The sequence below is a fragment of the Cydia splendana genome, chromosome Z, assembly GCF_910591565.1.
Source record: "Cydia splendana chromosome Z, ilCydSple1.2, whole genome shotgun sequence".
NCBI classification, from domain to species: Eukaryota; Metazoa; Arthropoda; class Insecta; order Lepidoptera; family Tortricidae; genus Cydia; species Cydia splendana.
This window is the reverse complement of record NC_085987.1, coordinates 13,126,106-13,149,865: the sequence shown is the minus strand read 5'-3', so window position 1 is coordinate 13,149,865 and position 23,760 is coordinate 13,126,106. Positions and strand designations below refer to the sequence as shown.

The 23,760-nt window shown below is 36.4% G+C and overlaps 1 protein-coding gene across 2 annotated transcripts in view; it reads right to left on the bottom strand.

Moving 5' to 3' along the window:
• Positions 1-23,760, bottom strand: part of LOC134804451 (ATP-binding cassette subfamily C member 4-like) — a 63,076-nt gene that overhangs the window by 16,210 nt on the left and 23,106 nt on the right. For both annotated transcript variants that reach the window (XM_063777492.1, XM_063777491.1), the window contains exons 2-5: positions 4,222-4,356; positions 3,388-3,592; positions 2,530-2,755; positions 2,321-2,418 (exon numbers count right to left, since the gene is read on the bottom strand). In XM_063777492.1, coding sequence (XP_063633562.1) covers positions 2,321-2,418; positions 2,530-2,755; positions 3,388-3,592; positions 4,222-4,356 — 664 coding nt within the window. The remainder of the gene's footprint in view (positions 1-2,320; positions 2,419-2,529; positions 2,756-3,387; positions 3,593-4,221; positions 4,357-23,760) is intronic.

Here is a 23,760-nt window from a genome sequence, read left to right as displayed (position 1 = left end):
GTTAAAATGGGCTAAAAATACAGAACGAATATTAAATATTAAAAAAAAACCGGACAAGTGTGAATCTGACTTACAGGTAGTATTGCAGTTCATACATGTAAAAAAGAATGTCTTTAAGAAGTACTGTATTTCATGTGAATTAGATTAGGAAAATATGAAAATATGTTTAGGCTTCAATAGCAAATTTAAATCCGATATTGTCACAGTTTTCATTTGATATCACAATCGACTAGTTTAGGTACTCATTAAAGTACAATACAACGAGCAGGTACTTACGAATCAACATCGAAACAACCGCAAGTTTTGATTGTTTTGTAAGAGCGACTGCACCGATACAATAGCGTGGATCAATCGATACAAATGCTCCTCCGTGAAACGTGCATTAGCAGTGGTACAGTGGGCATCAAATAGAGAGTGACAACAAAATATGTCGCAATACATCCTTATTTCTATGGTAACAAAAGAGGGCAAATGCCCTATTTGGCTGTCACTATCGCTTATTCTACATATATCGCGCTGACTGTACCGCTGCAAAAAGTTACCATGTGTGTTGTGTAACCGGTCTTAATTGACTTTATATCGTTGCAATACCTTATTTGGATGATCACTTAACTGTATACTTATTAACTTCGCTAATAACCCATCCTAATGGTAGGTAGGTAACTACATAATACATAACCCTTCCATCTTCATCAAAAATAAAAATCATCGAAACATAATATAGTTAGAACAGAACCGCCGAACCATAATGACACGGAAATATGATAAGTTCGTCAAAACTATCTAATCGTTTTTAACGTATTATATTTATTTCTTTAATATATCAATAAAAGTAATACCGAGAGAACTTTCTGTGCTCTTTTTGGTCAGAATTTATATATTTTTTCTACTCATCGACTATAATTCTTGAATTAAGATTTCTTATACCAAACTGCAATTGGGTATTTTTAATGTGTGGGCTCTCAACTCAACTAATAATAAATAAATATTCATTTCGATACAGTTTAGTCAACTATAATGAAATTGACCAATCACAGCTCGCCGCGATCAAGAGGACGAAACAAAACCTTAGCTCAAATTAATTATTTATTTTAGGGTATAGTAGAAACAATTGGTTCATAAGTCAGAAACGCGAATGTGACACCCGTAATTTAGCAACATCCATTGACTACGAAAACCACTTAGCGTTGCTTGTTAGTCTCCATAGGCTACGGTGGCCAAAATCAAGAAAAAACGGTCTAAAAATTGAATTTAGCGTGGAGCAAGTACCAGGGCCTCATGAGTTACGAGAACGTGTCGTTGACCAACCCGCTGTGGGGCGCGGGGCGCGGCGGCCGGGTCGCGTACCAGTATGAAGGACATGAAGGTATTAGGTAGGGTAGGTAGGAAGGTAGGCTGTTCGCGTATCTTAGCTGTATACTTTTGGTTTGTTTACCTAAATGATTCTACTAGTTTAAAGTATTATTTTTGTTGACGCGTAGAAAAAGTATTGTATACAATAGTGATATAATCAAGCTTTTCAATCTCGTACCTTACTTAGACAACTCAGCAAGCTTCGTTGTCTAAACACGGCACTCGACTGAAAAGCTCTCTATTATATCACGATTGTATAAAATACTATTTATTTATCAACGTCTGGTACGAATGTCAATGGTCGTTGATCAGGCTACGTTAGCTGCTCTATGATGCTCATTATGTTTCGATGCATGCAATAAATCACATAAATAATAAAAAGACTGGTCTATTTTAATGCACCCATAAGCATACACAATGAAAATGGGTACACTTTGTGTAATATTTTCGTTTCAGTAAAGATTACCTATTTTCTACACCGTGGGCTCGAGTACCCCGACAGATTTTAATCGCGCATTCCTGAGGTCGTAAGGAGCAAAAAATTGTACATCGCTTTTGGTCAAAATTGGCAAAAAAAATGTTCATTTATTTTTTTGTGTGTCTAGGTATTCTGCATACGACACGTTATTTCTTTTTTACATCTTGGAGAAAAAAAACATTACAAAGAATAAGTGTTTTTAATTTACAGATACATTTTGCGAGTTTCTTTTAAAACTTTAATGTCTGTCGGTAGGCATGTCTAAACAAAATTACATACTTAGCGGCAGCGTCGCAGCCAAAAAGGCGTTTTTCAGTGAGTTATTACAAAAACAATTTTTCACAAGAATAGTCATTATCCCTAAAATAAGACGCGGTCAAGAATACACTTTTAAAATCTGTTGAGTTATTCAAGCTCACGGTGTATAGTAGACAGGTAATAATGCGTCGTGTTACTGTTAGGTACCTATTAGTAATATGACGAGTTTACCTGCATGCCGTTAATAATTTCATCCATAATTCGGACACGCTCATCGGTTCTGTGTGCCGTCTTCATTCGTAACCTAGCAGCCAATTTGCTCATATAAGCTGCAAGAACAATAAACTGTTTTTAGGGTTTCTTAACATATGACATATCGTGTTATTAGACAGGTCATAAGAGCACTTGATAAATCGAGTAAAATATATAAGTAAACGTACATTGCACTGGTATGGTTTGCAGCACGATACCGATGACTCCGACGATGGCGGCGTACCCGATCCTGATGTAGATGAGGTAGCAGACGAGCACAACCTGCAGCGGCAGCAGCCAGATGAAGTGCGAGTAGATGAACGCGTAGTCGAAGCGGTTGACGTCGTTGGAGAGCAGGTTGACCACCTGCCCGGCCGTCGTCTGCGCCAGCGCACCTGAGCTCATGCGCATCACCTGTGGGGTGGGGTGGGGGCACAATACATATGCTACTCAACTTGACATACCTACACATTGATTATTTCATCCAATTAAGGATAATGTCAATTTGGAAGAGAATAAATTTAAATCTGGTGACGGTAAGAATAAGAATAAGGTAAGAATTCTACATTATGAATTTTTAACTGATTTCAAAATTCCAAAAGGATGTTTTTAATTCGGTTATGTATGTTTCTTTGTATTGTATTATTTTTAATGTAAGTTAGGTAACTTCATCAGTTCAACAGAACTCTATCATTTCTCAACCGATTTGGAAATAGTTATTTTTGGTAAAGTAGGTATATACTTACAGGTTGGCTCCATTTTTGCCAAATATATTCTGATAATGGGTTCCATGAGGAATCATGGGAATTTCTCAAATTTAAAGGGTGGGAATTTTAATAACAAACCATTTCGCGTAGCAGCACTGGATTTGACAGCTGCCCTCAGTGCCCCATTTACAAAATCCAGTAATTTAAACATAGTATATAGTTATGTTGTACCTACCTACTTAATATAGGTACATTTTAGGAGATGAATGCCGCCAGTCACTATCAATTTATCAGTATGTAACATAAACAAGTATAATTAAATCGCTGAAATGATCCAACCTTTCTGTAAATGAGTGAGCAAGCGGCGATGCGCACTTTCATGCCGAACTGCTGGGTGGAATAGGCGCCGTGGTGGTTGAGGAAGGCGATGAGCAGCGACATGAGGATGACGGCGGTGGCGCAGTACACGGCCTGCTCGTACGACATGTCCGTGCCCGGCTCCCAGTATGCCAGCAGCATCGACAGCGCCACGGGTTGGAAGGGTCTGGTGAATATAATTACAATTTTATTTTATATACATGTATTGATATTACAGTCTGCGTAACAACAAAAAAAGGACGAATAGAATTGGATAACAATAAAATAACAATTAATTATTAAATAAGATTCAGATTTGAGATGAACTAAATATGTTCGTACCTACATAATTTTAATGGTATTTCAAACTATGTTTTAAAGTCGGTTTTGTTGTATTACAGATTCCTTTATTATAAGTACAACCAAGGGAACACCTCTTTTTTGCTATCGAAGATAATAATAATAGGTAGGTATCAGGATCAAATATAATGCAAAGGGCTCCACTATTAAAAAAATTTAAGTTAGTTGTGTCACTCATCTAACTAAGTACATATGTATGCCCTGTCTATGTATGCGTTATCCTGAACGCGTTCATGCACGCTTAAAATAAAGTACACTACATTAAATTAGCAACATCCTACTGGTTTAAATCATTTTACGGTCACTGCAGTGAAATATTTTTTGTGGTAGTCACTGAGTATTGAATCATAAACGGGTGACTCGTCAGGTTCGCTAAATAGCTAAAACGCCTTTGTTACCTAAATGTGTCTATCGCGTGCATATGTCGAGTGTTACAATTTGTGCGCGTATACTCACTTTAGCAGGAGGGCCTGTATAAGGAACATGACTCCGGAAGGGGCAAAACTCATCCAAAACGTCTTGGTCATAGCACGCAGGAGCGACGGTTTTCGTCCATGTTTGCTGGCTAATGCAATCTCCTCTAGCCATTTCCTGCAAACAAAAGAGGTCACTTAAAGAGTGGCAAGTCAAGTTAATGTCACATAAACAGTATTAGTTAGGCACGGGCCGGGCCCTGTGGTGGCGTGGCGCGCAACAGCGAGCTCTCAGCGCGGCCTCGGGCCGCCACGACAAGTGTCATGTGATCGTGACCCGGTCGTAGTCCATTCTGTGATGGACGATTACATCGGCTCTTGAGTTTTGGCTCTGTTCTCGAATGCGCTAATGGCTAATCAGAATTGCGTCGAAAACGTATTGACACTACAACGTAAATAAATCTACTACATTTAATTACTTACGTGATAGTGCGATTCTAACCAAGTGTCAGCAAATAAAATTTAAATTAGACTAATTTTTTTAAATTGTTTTTACAGAAATCTTAAGTACGTGCCTAACAAAATAAATCAACACTGGGTGATGTCATGTTTTTTATTCAGAATACTATAGGGACACGACCAACTCACGACAAACATTACGAAGTAGCGCTTCCTACCTTGCTTGAATTCATAAGCGCTTTTATCTGCCTTTAATAGCTATATCGTGAAACAAGTAGGTAATTATCATATCGAGCTCCATCAAAGTTAAAACTGGTATTTGATCGTACGTTAGGTAAAGTTGCAACTATTCGCGGTTCTTCTAGGTACCTACTAATAATTAATCGATTTAAATGAGTGGCTTCTTATCCTTAAATGCCTTTACGACATCTATAGTCCGAGCTGAAATCTGTGCATACACATGGTCATCTCTTAATTACAAACCCAAATCTTTCATGGCGGTTATTTTTATTCAATCGGTTCCTTGAATTTTGGATTTGAAATTACTTCTGCTTATCGCACTTGATGGAGTTTAGCCATTTGTCATACATTTTCAAAAATACATTCGTGCTCTGTTCAATATTTAGTAGAACTACGTGAACTATGAAAGGGAACGTGCGTTTACCTTTCTAATAGTTATTGATCTACGGTAATCGAGTAGGTTGATATGATAACAGTATCGTTTTATTAACCACCGACTCTACTAATTACCTTTTGCTAGAAATCGGCACATTTGCATGTATTTACCGAAGAGGTCCAATAATGGCAACCTTACCCTAAAGCCGTGAGTGTGAGAGGCGATGGCAGGTCATTCTACGCCTACTAATAGGACCGCTCACTACGACATGAGTCGATACGTTCGCTTCGTACGTAATAACCATGTAAATGCTCAAAACATTAAATCACAGAATCATATCACCACAGGTTAAAGAGGGGGTTTAACTGTTCTTGCGTATAGTCTAGTTTCCGTGTGCACTTTTTCATGGTTTTTGCCTTTTGATTTCAATGTTAAAAAAATCCATATAAAAACTACAATTTTGCGTTAGCCCCCTCTTAAACAATATTTTACATAGAATTAGTATTCCTTTTATTATTTAATGTTGAACACTAGTGCATTTCTGTGTAGGGGCTAAATTATCTTTATAATAAAGTTAATTTTAATTACACTTTGCATCGTCAATAATTCATTCAGTAGAGAAATAAAATAAAATAAAATTTATTAGTAGACATGTTGTAGGTATGTAGTTATTTATATTGTATAATATGTGCATACTTACCTATTATTAGAATAGTGATAATATGTTAAATAATTTACAACATATTCAAAATTTAGTATGCATTCACACCTACAGCCATCGACATACTTTCGATTTAATAAGCGTTATAATTATGTAATTCAACAATGAGCAACATTCATTTCATAATATTCCGACGATTATTTTTATTAATCTCTATGTATTCCTTTAATTTTTTGTGAAATTCTTGAAATTCTCCAGAAGTTTCAAAGAACTTTTCCAACTGTTTGGAATCTTTTTGCAACTAGCCCATCCCATAGTTTAAATTTTCTACCTTAACAATAAAACAAAATGTTTGAGAAGCTATAACTCTACTACTCTCAAAACCATCCGAATACAGATCCAGTATTATGCAAATAATCTGATAATACCGGTCAAACAAGTTTGTCAGTAGCAAAAGGCGGGAAATTTAAATTTTCTATGGGACGAAAAGGTACCCTTCGCGCCTACATTTTTAAAATTTGCCGCTTTTTTCTACTGACGGAATTGGCTTGCAATATCTGCTGAATTGCTGCTTCCCCGCTGTATCGCCTTAGAAAATTTCCGATATGCTATATGCAACGCCATCAGCTGATAATCTTGTAGACAGAACCTCGTTTACGTTATTTTCAATGACGTATAGTTACGCACACTTATGGAATGGAGAAAAAAATCTTTATGACTACGTAGTCACGATAATTCGTGCTATTCTAAATATTAGCATGCATATTAAGTAAGTATGTACTAGTAAGTAGGTACTTAATGAGGTATCAAATAGGTATCGAGACACATTGAAGGCATAATATTAACTAAAGTCAAACAACGCTGATATTTTTGCAGGTGCCTATCTCCAACTCCAAGTTAGAGCGGTTTCACATTGTCCGATCCGATATCGGATGTAGGATCCTACATCCGCGTAGGTAGTCGGGCCGCGGGGGCGCGGGCGCTGGCTTTCATGCACACTACAACAAACATTATGAATACACATACGCATACAAACAAATATTATCGGTCCGACAGCTGACGGGGGGCTCCGACAGGGCTAATATTATCGCAAGCGCCCTTCCGATATCGGATGTCGGCATCAAGACCGCCTTTTTTGCGTCATATATCGTTCTTAGTAATATAATAATGATTATTATTAAATGAATAAATAAATACAGAAAAACACATATCTCTTATATTTTACTTCCGTCCGACATGATATCGGATCCATCCGATATCGGATCGGGCAGTGTGAAAACACTCTTGACTAAAAATGTGTTTTCCTCCTGCAGTAGTTCAATGTATCTAAAATGCAATGTTAAAATGAAATCGCAACCCTACTTTTAAGCATAGCCGTAAATGGGTTAAAAGTAGATGATTATTAATAGATTGTCCAATCTCAGATAACTCGCCGGCCGGGGCTGTTATACCAGTTGTATTCTATTAGCAGTCAGTTAATTCATGGCGGGCATTCATATTACGTGCCCGCAGTATTGGTTAAATAGTAATCTGCATAATTTTAGCCATTTATTCAGAGTACGCTTGTAGAATGCTTGAGTTCTTGGCGATGTTTGATTCTGCGTATTTTAGGGCCACCCCACACTAGCGTTTTTCGAGCGTCGTCGTCTCGAGAGGCCGTGCAACGGCGACGTAACTTTTGCGTTGCGTCAACGCAACGTCGGCGCGACGGCAGCGCCAGCGTCTCACCAGCGTCCACGCAGCAACGACGCGACGTCTCTAACGTCTTTCGAACGTCGGCGTCTTGCCAGCGTCTTGTCAGCGCTCGCGTCAGGGCAAGAACGCTGAGCAGGAGCAAGAAAGTAAAAATAAAAGTATTTAATAACAAGTAAGAAACCATATATATTGAAGTTACGATTTATCTTGACAAGTTTTGATGTCAATACGAGTGGTTTCATGAGATGTTTGTATTTGCATTTATCATGATTATGACTCATTAAAAAAATGAGTTCATATTTGGCTGATATTCTTCTTAGGTTATGTGTTTGTCTACTTACGCGGTCGTGCTTGGGAGTCTACAATGTTCCCATACAGTAGGTATGCGTAATTCTGTCACAGTATGACTGCCAATGAACCTGACCAGCTCAGTTGAGCAGTGCATATCTACATAAATAGCCATCGATGGACAAAACTAACTACAAGTTGATATGCAAATAAAGTGTGAGTGAAAGCGCCTCGAGTGGCTATGGTAGGTTAGGTACTCGTGAATAAAAGAATAACCGGTATATACGTATGCAATACATTCCATGGCACTAATGACATACTAATACCACCTGGGTCACATACTTCTTTAAATAAAATATTTAATTGTTTTGATGTATGTATTATTGAAACTATTTAGAAGCCCTAGATTAATTAAAACGGTGCTCCCTAATTTTGAATATGTAATTCATCTGTAATTTTAGGCAATAATGCTTGTAAGCATTAGAATTTAAATTTATGTATGCATAAGTATCACCTGCCTATAATAATTCCTTATCTCTCTGGATTTAATTTATCTTTTTCTTTATAGGTGAGATTTAGACAGTAAACACACGTTTTGGTTAATAATTGCTCTCATGCTTCTGTAAACGTTAAGGTGGTAAACAAAGGGATCTGTTACATTTTCTTCCGTGTAACTGAATGACAGGCTTAATTAAATGTGATAAGATAGCGTGATAGCTCGGGCGTAGGACGTCGTACGGTAAATTTACGAGAGGGCCCGTTACCCTGGCGCCGCCGCCGCCGCCGCCGCCGGCAACCAGGGTTAGCTCCGATTGCATGTCGCCTTACGTTAAGACCTGACCGGTCAATGCGAGAGGAAGCAAGCCAGGAATGTCAATATCAAAAGATAATATGCGAACCGGTTCACTCGCCAAACTGTTTGGGATCTGTGTCGCGCCAAAAGGTTTATTAACTGTTATGATTGCTTTTTGATGTTACAAGAACAAATCGGATAAAAACTTGCGATAAAATGAATAATCATGAGTTTACACTGGACAGTATCTTAAAATACTAAATGAGCTAAGTATTACTATATATAATATTATTCCTACTGACCGATAAAAAAAATTGGGATACTTTTTTCTCATATTATTAGGATCGAAGGAACACATTTTTTAAATATTTCGTAGCGATAATTTCAGATTCCGGGCGCCTAGCCAACGTCACCAACGTACCAATCGTTAACGCTCCGTAGCGTAAAGGCTCCTCCGCATTTATGCGTTAGAGGGAGCAAGTGATATTGCTATCTCATTCTACCGCATGGCTGCGTCCCTCGTTGGCGTTGGCGTTGGCCCAACGTGAAGAGGAGCCTTAAAGTAGTCATATCTCTATATCACTCTTCCCCACTAGTGCGACAGTGACAGTTGCGTTTGGTTCGCTACGGAGCGTTAACGATTGCACGTTGGCTACGCACCCTGATCACTTTATCAAAAAATTACCTCTATTTACAACGAGCAACGATACCACACATTATAGGGTTAAAGTGAAAAAAAATCACACTTTGCCCAAATAAATTTTGGTCTATGCTGCGGATGGACAGACAATCAGATATGGTAAAACTATAGGTAAGAGTTCCTAGTTGACTACGGAACCCTAAAAGGTCCTAAGTAAGCCTACATATTATGAACTTTAAAATTGACACTTTTTAAGCTGCCTCTTCGATATACATTGATGACACTGATGACCCACGATCCGTGTGTGAGAAATGGAAATTGAAAACAAATAAAACACTTAAAAGTCGTCATTTAAAACGCGAAATTTAACGCCATTTAAAATTTTGTTAGCTGGCTCTGTTTTATGTTAATAGTAGGCAGCTCCTACTTGAATGCAGTTTTGTTTCTTTTTAAAAATAAAGGAATGCCTCCCTTAAGTAAAATGAGCCAGCTTAAGGATTTAAGGTAGTTTCCCTCCAGTGCCCGACTTATTTTTCCACACCGTATACTTTTCAAATAATACATGTCAAACAATAGATGACATTACACAAGATCATTGCAGGGCGAAAATATGTTAAATTTATTGAATGAAAATGAGTAGATATGTATGACTTTAGTTTTTAATATCGTCTCCATAGCTCACTTTAGTCTTACCGTCCTATGAAAACCCCAAAGATTGCTTATGAGTCTTATGACAGTTATGTGAAAGTTCCATCGAAAAGAGTTAAATACCTAAGTCGTTACTTGATTAAGTAACCAGCTGAGACCAGTTTCACTTTTAGATAAACGTATTTAGCTACCAATGAAGGGAATTTGTATAATAAGTCATTTTCCTGCTTAGGTAAACCAAGTTTAACCAGTTAGGCCGTTGTTTATGGGTAGAACAACCACTGTACGTAATACACGATGATTTTTAATCGGTGATCAGGAGTAGAAAAATATTAATATCTAGCCCAAATTAAACTTATTATATATTACCGTGAACTATTGTCAAGGTCGTATCAAAACAAGTTCAAATCCATAACAAATTGTTAAATCGGAATCGGCATCGTGGGATCTATGGCTACAACCAAAAAGTGGGGCCGAGAAACAAGCTAAACTACAGATTGTATCTTGATTTCATTACTGAATGAATGAAGTCCTTAAGAGGGGGGTGCATTTAAAAAATGGTTGATCTCCGACATCGCTCTGCTGCTATCGGGGAAAACCGGTAATAGCTAATCGTAGATGCGTTCTCGACGATGGTACTGCCTTTTGAAGGGTTTTCGACAATGCCTAAAACAATACATTAGTTGCCTTCCCCATTATAGCAATTTAATTTTTTTACGATAACTAGAGAACTGTAAGACTGACTGACTTTTTATAGCACTTAAATGAAAGGTAATTAAATTTGCTATATATCTCATAGCATGAGCGGTTGTGCCGATATTTGTCTTAAAATATAGGAAAAACGAAAAATTTCATTCAAGGAAAAATATAGCCTTTTTTTAAAGCCCCATATCTCAAGAACTATTTGACATACGGAGTTATTTATGGGCTTAAATTGTTCCAAATTAAATATACTTTCAACATTACATCGCAAGTTTTGACCAAATATCCATAGTTTTATAATGAAACTGTAAAATCTGAAAAAGGTCCGAAATTTTTGAAGTTTTTCGCAAATTACGCAGAGAGCACAACTTATTTTTGCTTGCAAAATATAGTCTCACATTCCTCCAAGGACTCCAAACAATATACAAAAAATACAGAACTACGTCACGCATTGTTTTTTTAGGAGATTTTTTGTAAGATTTGACCGATGTAACTCAGAATCACGAGGACTATCGATTACAAAAGAAACAAATGTGTCCAAAAAAAATGACAGTTTTGTGACGCATTTTCACATTTTGTATGGACCGTAACAAAACTGACACCCAAAACATGTATGTATGCATGTAAACTGGGGACACTTTTTTTCTTTGTCCCATTCAATAGTACTCGTGATTCTGAGTGTAAATAACCCAAAATTTGATGATTTTTCGAAAAAAAGTAAATGTACCATTATTTATGAAAACCCCCTTATACATCTATTCAATACTGTCGTGTATCGTAAGGCCCTAACGATAGACAAAGGGTAAGGGTAAGGGTAGGGGTAGTATAGGTACTTTTTTGTTATTCTCTTAGGTATTGGAGTGATTCTCAAAATAGTGGCATCTTAACTGTCATCGAGTTTTTGAATTGAATGTATCTTTATTTGCTCTTTTTCATATGAAACAAAAATGTATCTAGATAAACTAAAACAATGTTTATCGGGGCCAAGTCATGATTTTTATTTAAATTGAATACTTATATTTATAAAAAATAAAGAGTAGCATTTTCACTGTAACCTGTCTTGTCCAAAAGCATCACTCTTCCAGTTTTAGTTCTTTAGATTTTATAAGCATCAATTTATGTACCTAAATAAAATATCATGCTATATAATAACATAAGTAAACAATACATTTTAAAATGTACTTTGCACAGGCCTTATATATATTTTTTTTACAACAATATTCACGCACGAAGTTTGTCCAAGGATATTTTCACTGTTAACCTGTACCAACCTGTACATGCGCGGTATTGCATCTGACTCATACACAGAAAAATGTATTTAGATCATAACTATGGCAAAATATTAGGTAAGTATCAAGCTAACCACCGTAGGGTGCCATCATGACCCAAGTGTCGTAGTTTCGTAGAGACAAGTGGTTAAAGGCAGACATCTGGGGTTTTGTAACGGAATGTTAACTTTAACTTGTCTCGATTATTTTAAGAATTTGGTATGGGGCCTAATGTAATAATATCATTTTAATATTGTATGAAGGTTTATTCATCTATGCTAAAAGTGAGACATTCGTATTATTATCCGTTCAAGAGAAAAAATAAAAATGAATGTATTTTTCACTGTAACCTGCTTAACTTTAACCTATGTTCAATGTATAGGTTATTGTAAGTCTTGAAAATAACTTCTTCATTTTCCGTTTCCTTTTGAAAATTTGGGGTACTTGAAGTAGTAACACATATTTTTCATTCTTAAAAGTAAAAAAAATACAAAAAAAAAATTTCATTAACTTTAACCTGTCGATGCCACTTTCTTGAGAATCACTCATTGATACAATTGGTCCTTTTATAACAAACTTCAATATGCGTCGAAAGTATACATGTTTTTTTATAAGAAGTAGGTACTTTTTATAAGAAGTAGCTTTTTTTTATCATTTTAATTATTAAAACTTTACACATAAGTTACGAATGATACTTTGAGATAAATCTGTAAATAAATCAAGAAAAAACATTCAATGAGCAATAAGTAAAGTACCTTGCCTTGTCCTTAATTCTAATCGTGTTTATCTAATTGTTCATTGTTAAGGACCATCGCGTTTTACATCCTTTGCGTGTTTAACTGAAACCTAAATTGTAAAACAACGTAATTTGTATAGATTTTTTAGGGTTCTGTTTTCAATTAGGGACCCTTATAGTTTTGCCACGTCCTTCTGTCTGTCTCGCTGTCCGTCCGCGGCTTAGCTCACTGATGTTTAGTGCTCCAAAGATGCAATTTCGCATTAAAAGACGGTAATAAAAAATAATAAATATTTTTAAAAGTTGTCCTGTGATCTGTTACCACATCAACCCTACGGTGTGGATTGTCGTTGGATGGTGTCTTTGAAAAAAAAGAAGGGTCTTTCAGAACTATTTATTGATTAAATAGGTATAGTAGTTTGTGTTACAAGGGATCAAAATGATATATTTCCGTCAAGGGCGTACATTGAATCCTGAGCGTAATGAGGGATTCAAGTGTTAACGCCCAAGACGAAATAATTTTGATACCGTGGGTCACATACTGCTTTTCACATCAACTATGAGGAAAATAAAAAGATAATTAAATGAGGAAATTATCATGTATCACAACACTATTTAAGCTAAAAAAATTGTATGTAAAAATGAAAAAAAAAAATGTCCTTGAACAGAAAAGTACAACTTTGATCCCTCCTAGCAGGGAAGAAAAGTGCCACTTTGATCCCTCCTAGCGGGGAAGAAAAAACCCTTTTTCGAATAGGTGATGTGAAAAATAATTTTCGGAAATAATCGCTCCGGAAGGAAAAAGAAGAACCGGCCAAGTGGCCACGCGTAATGGAGGGTACCGTACTTTCTACGATATAAAACGCCTTACTACTTACCAGCGTATATTCCTGGCACTTACGCCCTTTTAAAACGAAGATTAGTTTTTTGGTAAAAACTCATTCATGGGTCAAGCGATCATTCAAAATAATTATTGTGGAAAGTATTTTTTGATTTTTTTTTTTCATATTTTTTACCACTTTCAATGGATGTGATGGACGGGTAACTACCGAATCCTACACTGAGCATGGTCCGGCACCCGACATGCTCTTGGCTGGTTTTTAAATTATTTATTAATACATTTTGATATTCTGAGATTTTCTTTGTTTTATTATATTAATAATGCACAATTGTCCTCTATCACTACACCTTATAAACGAAGTCCCCGGCCGCGTCTGTCTATTTCTTTTTATGTATGTTCGCGATTAACTGAAAAAATGCTGAACGGATTTGCATGCGGTTTTCACCTATCGATAGAGCGATTTTTGAGGAAGGTTTGTGTGTATATCTCAGGTCAGTTGATATTATTGTTTTTTTTTTTAAGTTTTTATGAACAGTCACCTGCAATAATATGTTACTCCTATATATGTTGCTGTACAATAAGATCGTGTCAGATATTTTTGCGGCCTTTGTTGTGTAACATTTTATTGCAGGTGACTGTACCTCAGCACTTCGTCATTTCTAGACCGATCGTAAAAAATACGTCTGTATAATTAATACTATCGAGAGATTAGCTATTCCCGCGGAGAGACATACATACCTAGTCCTAGTTGTCTGGGGTTCCTTTAAAATAGACACGTGATTAGCGACTGTTACCCCCTTATTCATAAACGTTTACTAAAGTTGACAAGCCGATAATAATCGTTTGTTCCTTTCCGACGTATGATGGAAAGGGATAAACGATTATTATCGGCTTGTCAACTTTAGTAAACGTTTATGAATAAGGGGGTTAATATTTAACTAATTGTTTGCATACTAGATGCTGTAAGAAAATAACACTGAATATGTACACGTAGCTTAACTTCGTCATACAATTTATCTTGAGGAGACTAAACAAAGAATTAAGCAATATTATTGTCTCGCAGGATAATGCAACAGTTAAAGAGTAGACGGTCAGAGACGCCAATAATTACTTTTGCGCAACCAATACAGATTATTCTTTGTCTAAGGTTTTTCTAGAGGCTTGCGATATTTATTTCAGGGTTATTACTTATTAGGTTATTATACCAGTGCACTACTGGCTTAGGCTTATGTAATATATACCTACTGTTAGGTGCATCACAAAACCCAAATGAGGTGATGAGATGAGATATGAGTGAAGCTTTGACAGTTTTTACACAGTGCATTTTTATTGACGTGAAAACGTTAGTAGATGAAATGTACAGGGCGGGCGTCCATAACAGACAACCTGTTATAATTATAGCGGGATTTCTACCTAAGTAAAATATAATGTTGTCGTTTATGTAATAGTAATAAAACTAATAAATTACCCAAAAGACATAAACTAAATATTCCTGATGTTGTAATTTGTGATAATATTGCAAGAAAAAATGTTATACTGTTAATCGGGGTGAATAGGGATAAAACCAGGAATAAGGTATACCTGATAGCTCCTGATAGTGATAATATTAAAAAAAAACTACTGTCACATCAATGAGATTGAAAATAGTAAGATAATGAGTAAGTTTTTTTATACAGTTACAGTTTGTGTAAGTAGTTTTTAATAAGTTGTCAGGTAAATTTCATTCCCGGTTAATAATCCCTATTCATCCCGCCATCCCTATTCACCAAGGTTGACTTATTAATTTCTTTTTTAATTTAGTTTATTTGGAACAACATAATTCAATTTCGTTCACTGGACACATCTACATCTACATCTTTTTTTTCACAATTAACTCATGCGGGAAAAATATAGGCCTTTTCCCTTTAGTACACCTGCATGAAATAAGATCTTTTTCAAGCAAGTGTGATGAAATAGTACATTTCAATGCAAGTGTGGAAAGTGTGTTATTATTTACGAGTCCCCAGATGTCTTTTATGAGCCGTAAGCGAATAAAAGACACGGGACAAGTAAATAATAACACTTCCACACGTACAGTCACCTGCAATAATATGTTACTCTTCAAGGGCCGCAAAAATATGTGACACGCTCTTATGGCTCTACAAATAAGATGGTGTCAGATATTTTTGCGGCCTCCGTTGTGTAACATGTTATTGCAGGTGACTGTACATTGATCGACGTTTTTTAATACATTTGCGAAAAAATCAAAATAAAACAAATATTGGTTACATAAGTATTACACTTACAATTACGACTTTTCCCTTGAACTTGAATGTTATTGTATATTATACAGTACTATTTATGAACTACGTTCAGCGTTGATTTACATTGCAAAAATTAATCACATTAACTCATTTCATACAAAAACACTCTTACAGTTGCAATTTAAGTTAATTATTTTGATACAACTAAATTTTAAGTGTAAATGGCGGCCGCCGGTTTTACTTTATAATTTTTCATTTTTACTTTTAACGGCAGCCAACGTGGCAATGATAAGAATCCATTCAGCCAAATAATAAAAAAGCTTTTTTAGTGAAACATCGTATTATATAATGTTTTATTTATATAAAATCTAATAAATATTTACTTTATATCTTGTAACAATACTTTTTGTACGTAATAAATGTTTCATGGCAAAATAAAAATTATATAAAGTTTTTGAATATCCAAACTCGTATCGAGCGTATCGATTACGGTCAAGGTGCCGATTTTTGAATTTCGACCGCTCGATTTCGTGTATTTCGATCAATAATATCTCCAGTACCCGGCATTTAAATTCTACTAATAGAATTGAAAACGAGTGGTCAATACAACTCAATTCCCAATTTCTATCGCTCGTATTTCAAAAATTTGCATTTCGCTGTTTTCCACCGATTTTCGAGTGACGAAATCGAACGCTCTAAATTCAAAAATCGGCCCCCAGAATTAAATTTAAAAAAGCTGGAAAAGTAAAAAGCACTATTTCGCAATAACCAACTTTGCGAATGCTAAACAGCTACGTAAAGTAGCACTTTTTGAGCAACTGTATTATAATAGTTATTTACGATACAAGTGCGGAAAAGAGGAAATTACCTATTCGCACGTGTATCGTACAACGTTTTACAGTACATATGGCCCTTTAAACTTTTGACATCGCACGAAAAGTGCTATTTTACGCACTAGTGCGGGAAAATAGGACCATATGTACTGTAAAATAAAGAGCCTTTATGTATTGAAAATCGCATGCGATTTGTTGCAAGGTGTGTAGAAGCCTCAACATGACAGAGTTAGGACAACCCCTCATTAATTAAACACAATTTCGATAACACAAAATAAAAGAAAAACATTAGTATGTGTGCAAGATTTTGTATTAGAGTCAGACCAAGAAAAGTCTGCAGCGGTTTTGATAGCCCACGCAGTGCAAGTGTTATTTTAAACGTCAAACTTCTATAAAATTATGACGTATAAATAACACTCGCAATGCGTGGGCTATCAAATCCGTTGCATACTTTTATTGGTCCGACTTTAATAATGTTCAGGAATTCGCATGGCGAGCATTTCAAGATTATTATAATACATAGAGTGGAACCTCGATAGTACGAATCTCAAGGGAAACGCCAAAAACATCGTGTTAACGAGGTTTCGCCTTATCGAGGTACGAGTTTGCGAGGTTCCACTGTATTGTAATGGGATGAATCATGATGACGATGAATAAAAGCGACTCATTGCATACAATAAAAATGATAATTTAAAAGTAGGTTAATAAACAAGCTACAATTTAACAATCTGTCAATATGTATATTCATAGAATAAATGAATAGGTATTTTATATAAAAAACGTTACTTTCATCTTATCTTGGCATCTTGGCCCTTATAAATTTACGTTGGATTATTATCACTATACTTACTTAGACTTATTGTCACTATAACCATTTTAGGTATCATTGGGGTCAAAGTTTCTCTAAAATCCAATCCTTGAATGTAACTCCAATATACCTAGGGCAGAATCAAGCTCCCTCCGTGGTGGAATGACATCGATCCCAGTGCGCCCTCACGAACGGCAAAACGTGAAACGCCGGAGTGGGTTTAGTGGGTAGGGCCAAATACTCCCATCCTCTCGCCAAGAAAGGGATAAGGAGCGGCGAGTCCAACAAACCGCGCGTAAATGCATGCCCACTCCGTCAAAAAAAATAACAAGCTCCCTCATGAATTGAATTAAGGAGTCAATGCATTGCTTGCATCGAGAGCCGATGGTTTGAGCGGCGAGGACTGCAAGCGACCTGCAGGAGGCCGGATGGCGTGGCGGCGGCGGCGGCGCGCGGCCGGAGGTCAACGACTAGCCAGCTACACCTCAAGAAGAGATTGTGCTCGTCCCGGAAAATATTACATGTACATAGGTACTTAATACTTTCATTAATCTTTATAGGACTTCATTTAAAATCGTTTCCCCCCGATAAACACATCAATCTTTTATCGCCAATACTAAACTTATGTAGTTTGGTCTCGCAGTAGGTATGTGGTTACCGGTTTTATAATGTTTTATGAAATAAAATAAAATTTATCTCGTTTGAACTGTGGCTTGAACTTGAACTATTAATTATAACGAATCAACTTGAGCTATTAAAATATGGAAAAATATATGACCTGATTTATAACCTTGCATTGATGACTAATTAATTAAACCCTTCTATAAATGCCAATAGATCAACAGTGACAATACGGAAGTAACAGATGATTCCATACTTCCTGGGCGTACATTACTTTAGTTATAACCCTACTTTGACGTCTAGACATAAGGAAATAGAAGTTCAATTTGTTATAGGCAGGATTGCGTAAACCTTGATTAGTAATAATGAAGAATATGGATATTTATTAGGTATATTATATTCAATTTCGCAGTATTACTAGGTAAATATTATTATTTTAACACAATAACAATTATTTTCATTCGCATATCTAATCTGCAGATTAGATCAACTGAAGGAGATCGCTTAAAGGGGTTCGCCTTTGTACTGCCTAATTCTGTGCCATATTTGTGTCTATACTCGTATGTGTTCTGTACAATAAAGTGTTCAAACATTAGATATGCGAATGAAATATACATATGAACAGACAAATATTTGTATATTTGTTATTGTATGCTTACATAAGCTTGAAAACGTTACCCTTTCCTTATTTTTCTAGTGCGAATTCGGGTCATAATAATAAATTAGATTTTGCAGATAGAAGCAACCAGGCAACAGTCATATCATCATATGAAATAAATTGAAAGCAGGAGTTTTCTCAAATTCGCAGTGCTTTTAAACTAAATACAGTAAATACTTATCTTATGCAAATAAGGTATTCCCAAGTTAAGCTTGGCGCTCGCTTACTTATCTTAATCATGACATCGTTCTGTCATGAATTGTTCAATTAGATTCAATAGGAAAATTGGAATTAAGACGACGTTTAGCGTGAGTGAGTAAGCTTCGTATTTACTCAAAGTAAAGCGTTAACAAGACTCGCCGTGTTAACAATGCCGATTACAACGGCTCTAATAAAATAAAGTGCGTGGCTTGCAGCATATACCTGCACAATGAATAAACCGCAATTAATCAGCAAGTGTACACTTTGTAAATTATGATATACCTAAATATTTCAATCTGATCTAACTGATTCACCTTTGCGGTGCAGACATATTATATTTAGAGTATAGATATAGATCAAGCGCAAGCGTGGGCCAATAAATATATTTTTTAGGGTTTCGTAGTCAACTAGGAACTCTAGTTTGGCCATGTCCATCCGTCAGTTCGTTCGCGGCTTTGCTCCGTGATCGTGTAAACTAGAAAAAAATGTTTTTTTGGATACCTCTTCTTACTGATACACGTAAAGTGGGGTGAAACCTTTTTTGTCGCTTTAATCCTATAATGTGGGTGTCGCTTTCGCAAACTATTTTATGAAATAGTGAATATTAAACAAAGCATCTGAAGTGTTTAAGTAAATATGTAAATAAAATTGTTTTTGACAAATTTGTGTTTTAATGCGTTGTATCAAATGGGTCCAAAGTACCGTCTTAAATTGGTTAATGAGAGTCCGGTTCCTGCGTACGGGACAGTTATCGACCGCCTGTCGTGCTCGTATTAACCAATGAGAAGGCATCTCCGTAATCACCATTACCCGGAACATTACTGAATTACACAGGAAACCAGAAGGTACCACTGTTTACTTTAAATAATAAACTCTCAAGGCTGTATAAAAAGTTTCACATGATTATTCATATTGACGTTTATATGTAAAAGGGATAAAAAGTTTTTAATCATTTTCAACAAGTTAGCCTTAAGTATTTAATAAGTAAAATTTAAATACAATATTGGTACTGTAACTTAAGCACAACTCGGAATACACCTAATTCAGAATATTTATATTTCTTACAGATATTTCCAAAAGGTTTAAATTTCGAATAAAATATTGAATTTGTGAATTAATTTTCTGTATGAAAAGGATAGACCACGACTGGTGCATATAAATATATGAGATTATAAAAACTTTTTACAAAAAAATTTAAACAGACTTCAAAAAGGATGAAATAAAATATTATCCTTTTTTAAGTCTATGCGTTACCAACTGATATGTTTGAAGTCGGTGCCAAGCCAAATTTTGAAACATACCATGATTTTGGTGCGATTCGATAAGGATTTACCTATACGTTGGATTGCCTTACACGACGACATTGAACGTACTTTCTGTAGGTACAGTCGACGTTAAAAATATGTTTACACTTTTCGCCTTATTACAAAGGAGTAAGGTGCAAAAGTGTAAACATATCATTGACGTCGACTGGAGCTAAGAACACACCTCACACACACGATCATACCTTCTTGGCGCAGTCCGAACCATGTTTGTCGGCAAATTAGTGTAAATCCAATGCATTTTATTGCCGTCTTATTTTTTAAAGAGCATTTCTTACTAATGCTCGAACAGTCTATAGCACGCAAGTGTGGGATTGGGACAGTTATTTCCCGTCCCTTACCCAGAGGACTACATTTCAAAATATAAAACAATTCAAGGAATTTACCTTCTTGCCAAATTTCACCTAAAGCGGTTTAGTTGTTTAGCCATGAAAGGCGACAAAGAGGCAGCCAGAACTACTTACACATTTATAATAGTTATTACTACAGTTCTAATGGGATTTATAGCCACAAAGCTGATTATTTTTGACTGGTATTGTTACTACTTGGCTTGGCACCGACCTCAAACATATCAGTTGGTAACGCATAGACTTAAAAAAGGATAATATTTTATTTCATCCTTTTTGAAGTCGGTTTAATTTTTTTTGTAAAAAGTTTTTATTTTACCATTTTTAGTTTTAACGCATTGTTAAGAGCGTGACGCATGAATGAAAAACAAGATCATGTGAACACTAACGGCTTGATTCGGGAAATTAGAGACTCACTAGATATGAAATAGTAAAGATATGTGACGTTCCACTGCAAAAGGTACCTTATGGCGGCTGGCGCCGCGATACGGGAAATGAATTAGAGATTCACTAGATATGAAATAGTGAAGATATGTGACGTTCCACGGAAAAAGGTACCTTATGGCGGCTGGCGCTTACATCACATAGCCCCGCAATAATATTGGAGCGGCGTTAATAATAGCGTAAGCGCCAACCGCCATAAGGTACCTTTACCCATGGGACGTCACATATCTTTACTATATCGTATCTAGTTAATCTCTAATTCATTTCCCGAATCGCGCCGTAAATTCGTATACCTATTACTTTAGTAAATATGTAATCAGGAATTTTCTCGAGTCGAGTCTGGGAAATTATAATTCCTGTCAACTAAATCCATCCTCCGCCCCGCCACTGACCCAATCCCTCAGCCCCCCGATCACTCAACCTGACAGCGCATCAACCCCTGATCCAGGAACCCCTCGACCCTGAACCCTGAACCAGCAACCCTTCAACCGCCATTCCCCGACCCCTTAATCCCTGACCCCTTAACGCCTTACCAGCTTACCACGAGTTTGACATTGATATATTCGCTAGCATGTGTGTAACTTACTTCCTATGCATCTCGCTCGAACTAGTTAACATTAGTGTGAGCGAGATCCATAAAAACTTAAAAAGTGAGTTACGAAGACGTTAGCGAATATGTCAATGTCAAACTCGTGGTAAGGCTACTGATCGGGGGTAGCGTCAAACTCATGGTAAGGCTACAGTTGCACTACATCAAATTGGTGGTTTTCGGAAGCAAATGCTCGAGTTACTTTAGAAAACCCCGAAATCACTTTACACGTACCTTTAAAAATTGAGGATTTCCCTCAATTCCTCATGGATTCCATCATCAGACCAGAACCAAAAATAATACGGAAACACCGTGGAGGTAGCTCCTTCCAAACAAAAAAAGAATTACTCAAATCGGATCACAGATGCCGGAGTAATCGCTGAACATACTACATTTAAAGAAATCATCATCATTATCATCAAAACAATCATCATCATCAGGTCTACTTCATCAAATTGGTGGTTTTCGGGAGAAAATGCTCGAGTTGCTTAAGAAAACGCCCAAAACACCATGCATGTGCCTTTAAAAATTGAGGAGTTCTCTCAATTCCTCATGGATCCCATCGTCAGAACTGAACCAAATTAAAACGGGACTAACTCGGAGGTAGCTCCTCTCAAACAAAAAAAAAAATTACTCAAATCGGACAACGGATGTCGGAGTAATCGGTGAACGTACATAGAAAAAAAAAATAGCCACAACCGAATACAGAACCTCCTCCTTCTATGAAATTGAAATCGGTTAAAAATAAGATTACACTGATATTGTCTACTGTTTTTTTGTAGGGATAAATCTAATATACGAGTATGGTCATGGAATATATGAATTTATCAAGTGACTATAGGGAATCAACTCTGAATTTCTGAAAAAATCAGCTCGTGTGTGATGTGCCTCAGAAAAGAGAAGTATAAGATAGAGGCAGAACAAAGGAGCTCACACATTTCGCAATCTAATCGAAAACTAAATGTTGAGACTGGTTCGTGATACAATCTTTGTTTTAACTAATTTGCAAATTGCGGTCGTTATTTGTTTCTTTCTAAAATAGACTGCCACGGATTTTTTTAAAGCAAAATGTAACAATGATAATATTGATAATAAAATACTTGAACCAGCATTTCCCAAACTATGGGTCGCGACTTTAGAGGATATAACCAACGGAGACGCCATGTGTATAATTTTCGGTACAAAATAGTCTGCCGTTTTTTGCGGGGGAGGGGCACATCAAATGTATACGTAACGTAAACATAGCCATGTCAGATAAACGTCAGTCCATACATCTGGTTGACATGTGGTTGACCATTGGCCGCCTATTCCTTGCCTTTTCGACAGAGGGGAACGCCTGTTAATGACCACTCCGTTTGGTTATATTCTCTAAGCACCGGTCGCGAGCTAATATTTAGTGGGCCCTGGGCATAACCGCGAAAATCGAAGTTCGCAAATTGCGGGCATTTTTCTCTGTCACTCTAATTACGCCTTCATTGGAGTAAAAGAGAAAGATCCCCGCAATTTGCGAATTTCAGTTTTCGCGGTAGCCCCTCTGAAACATAAGACGATGTTCCGTTTCGACTTTCCGACCGATCGGGCTAACTGAGCGTTACGAAATATTCTTTTTAAGGCGCGGTGTGTAGTAAAATGCGCCTTTTTGTCACCATATTTACAGACTTTTACAAGGATTTCATGCATTATTTTCTAGTATGTATAACTTCAGTCCTTGAACTACGTTATTGCTTGTCAGAAACACGACGGCTCATAATTTTCTCGATAGAATCTTAAGTTGAAAACATGCCTAACACTGTCTTTATTTCCTTATGTTAGAAGTACTACGACAAAAATGTATATGAAACTTACTTCAGTCGATAGCTTTTAAGTAAATCTTTATTATTGCTTGTCCTTTTATCGAAACGTTAATGTTTTCATTCATCATTTGATGAATTCAACATTTTGCTTACTAAATTACACCCTACGCGGCAATACCTTGCGCCCATTCCTCACGCCAGTACGCCCGTGACCACTGTCGGCGTCGGACCTATGCTAGTTTAGCGGACGTTTCATAAAATGGGTAATCACAGTATAAATATGCAAATATGTTACACACACAATGTTTTTCAACATGCTTACGAAGAAAAGCAAAATAATTCTTAAATACGGTGACATTTCAGACATTCGTCCGTC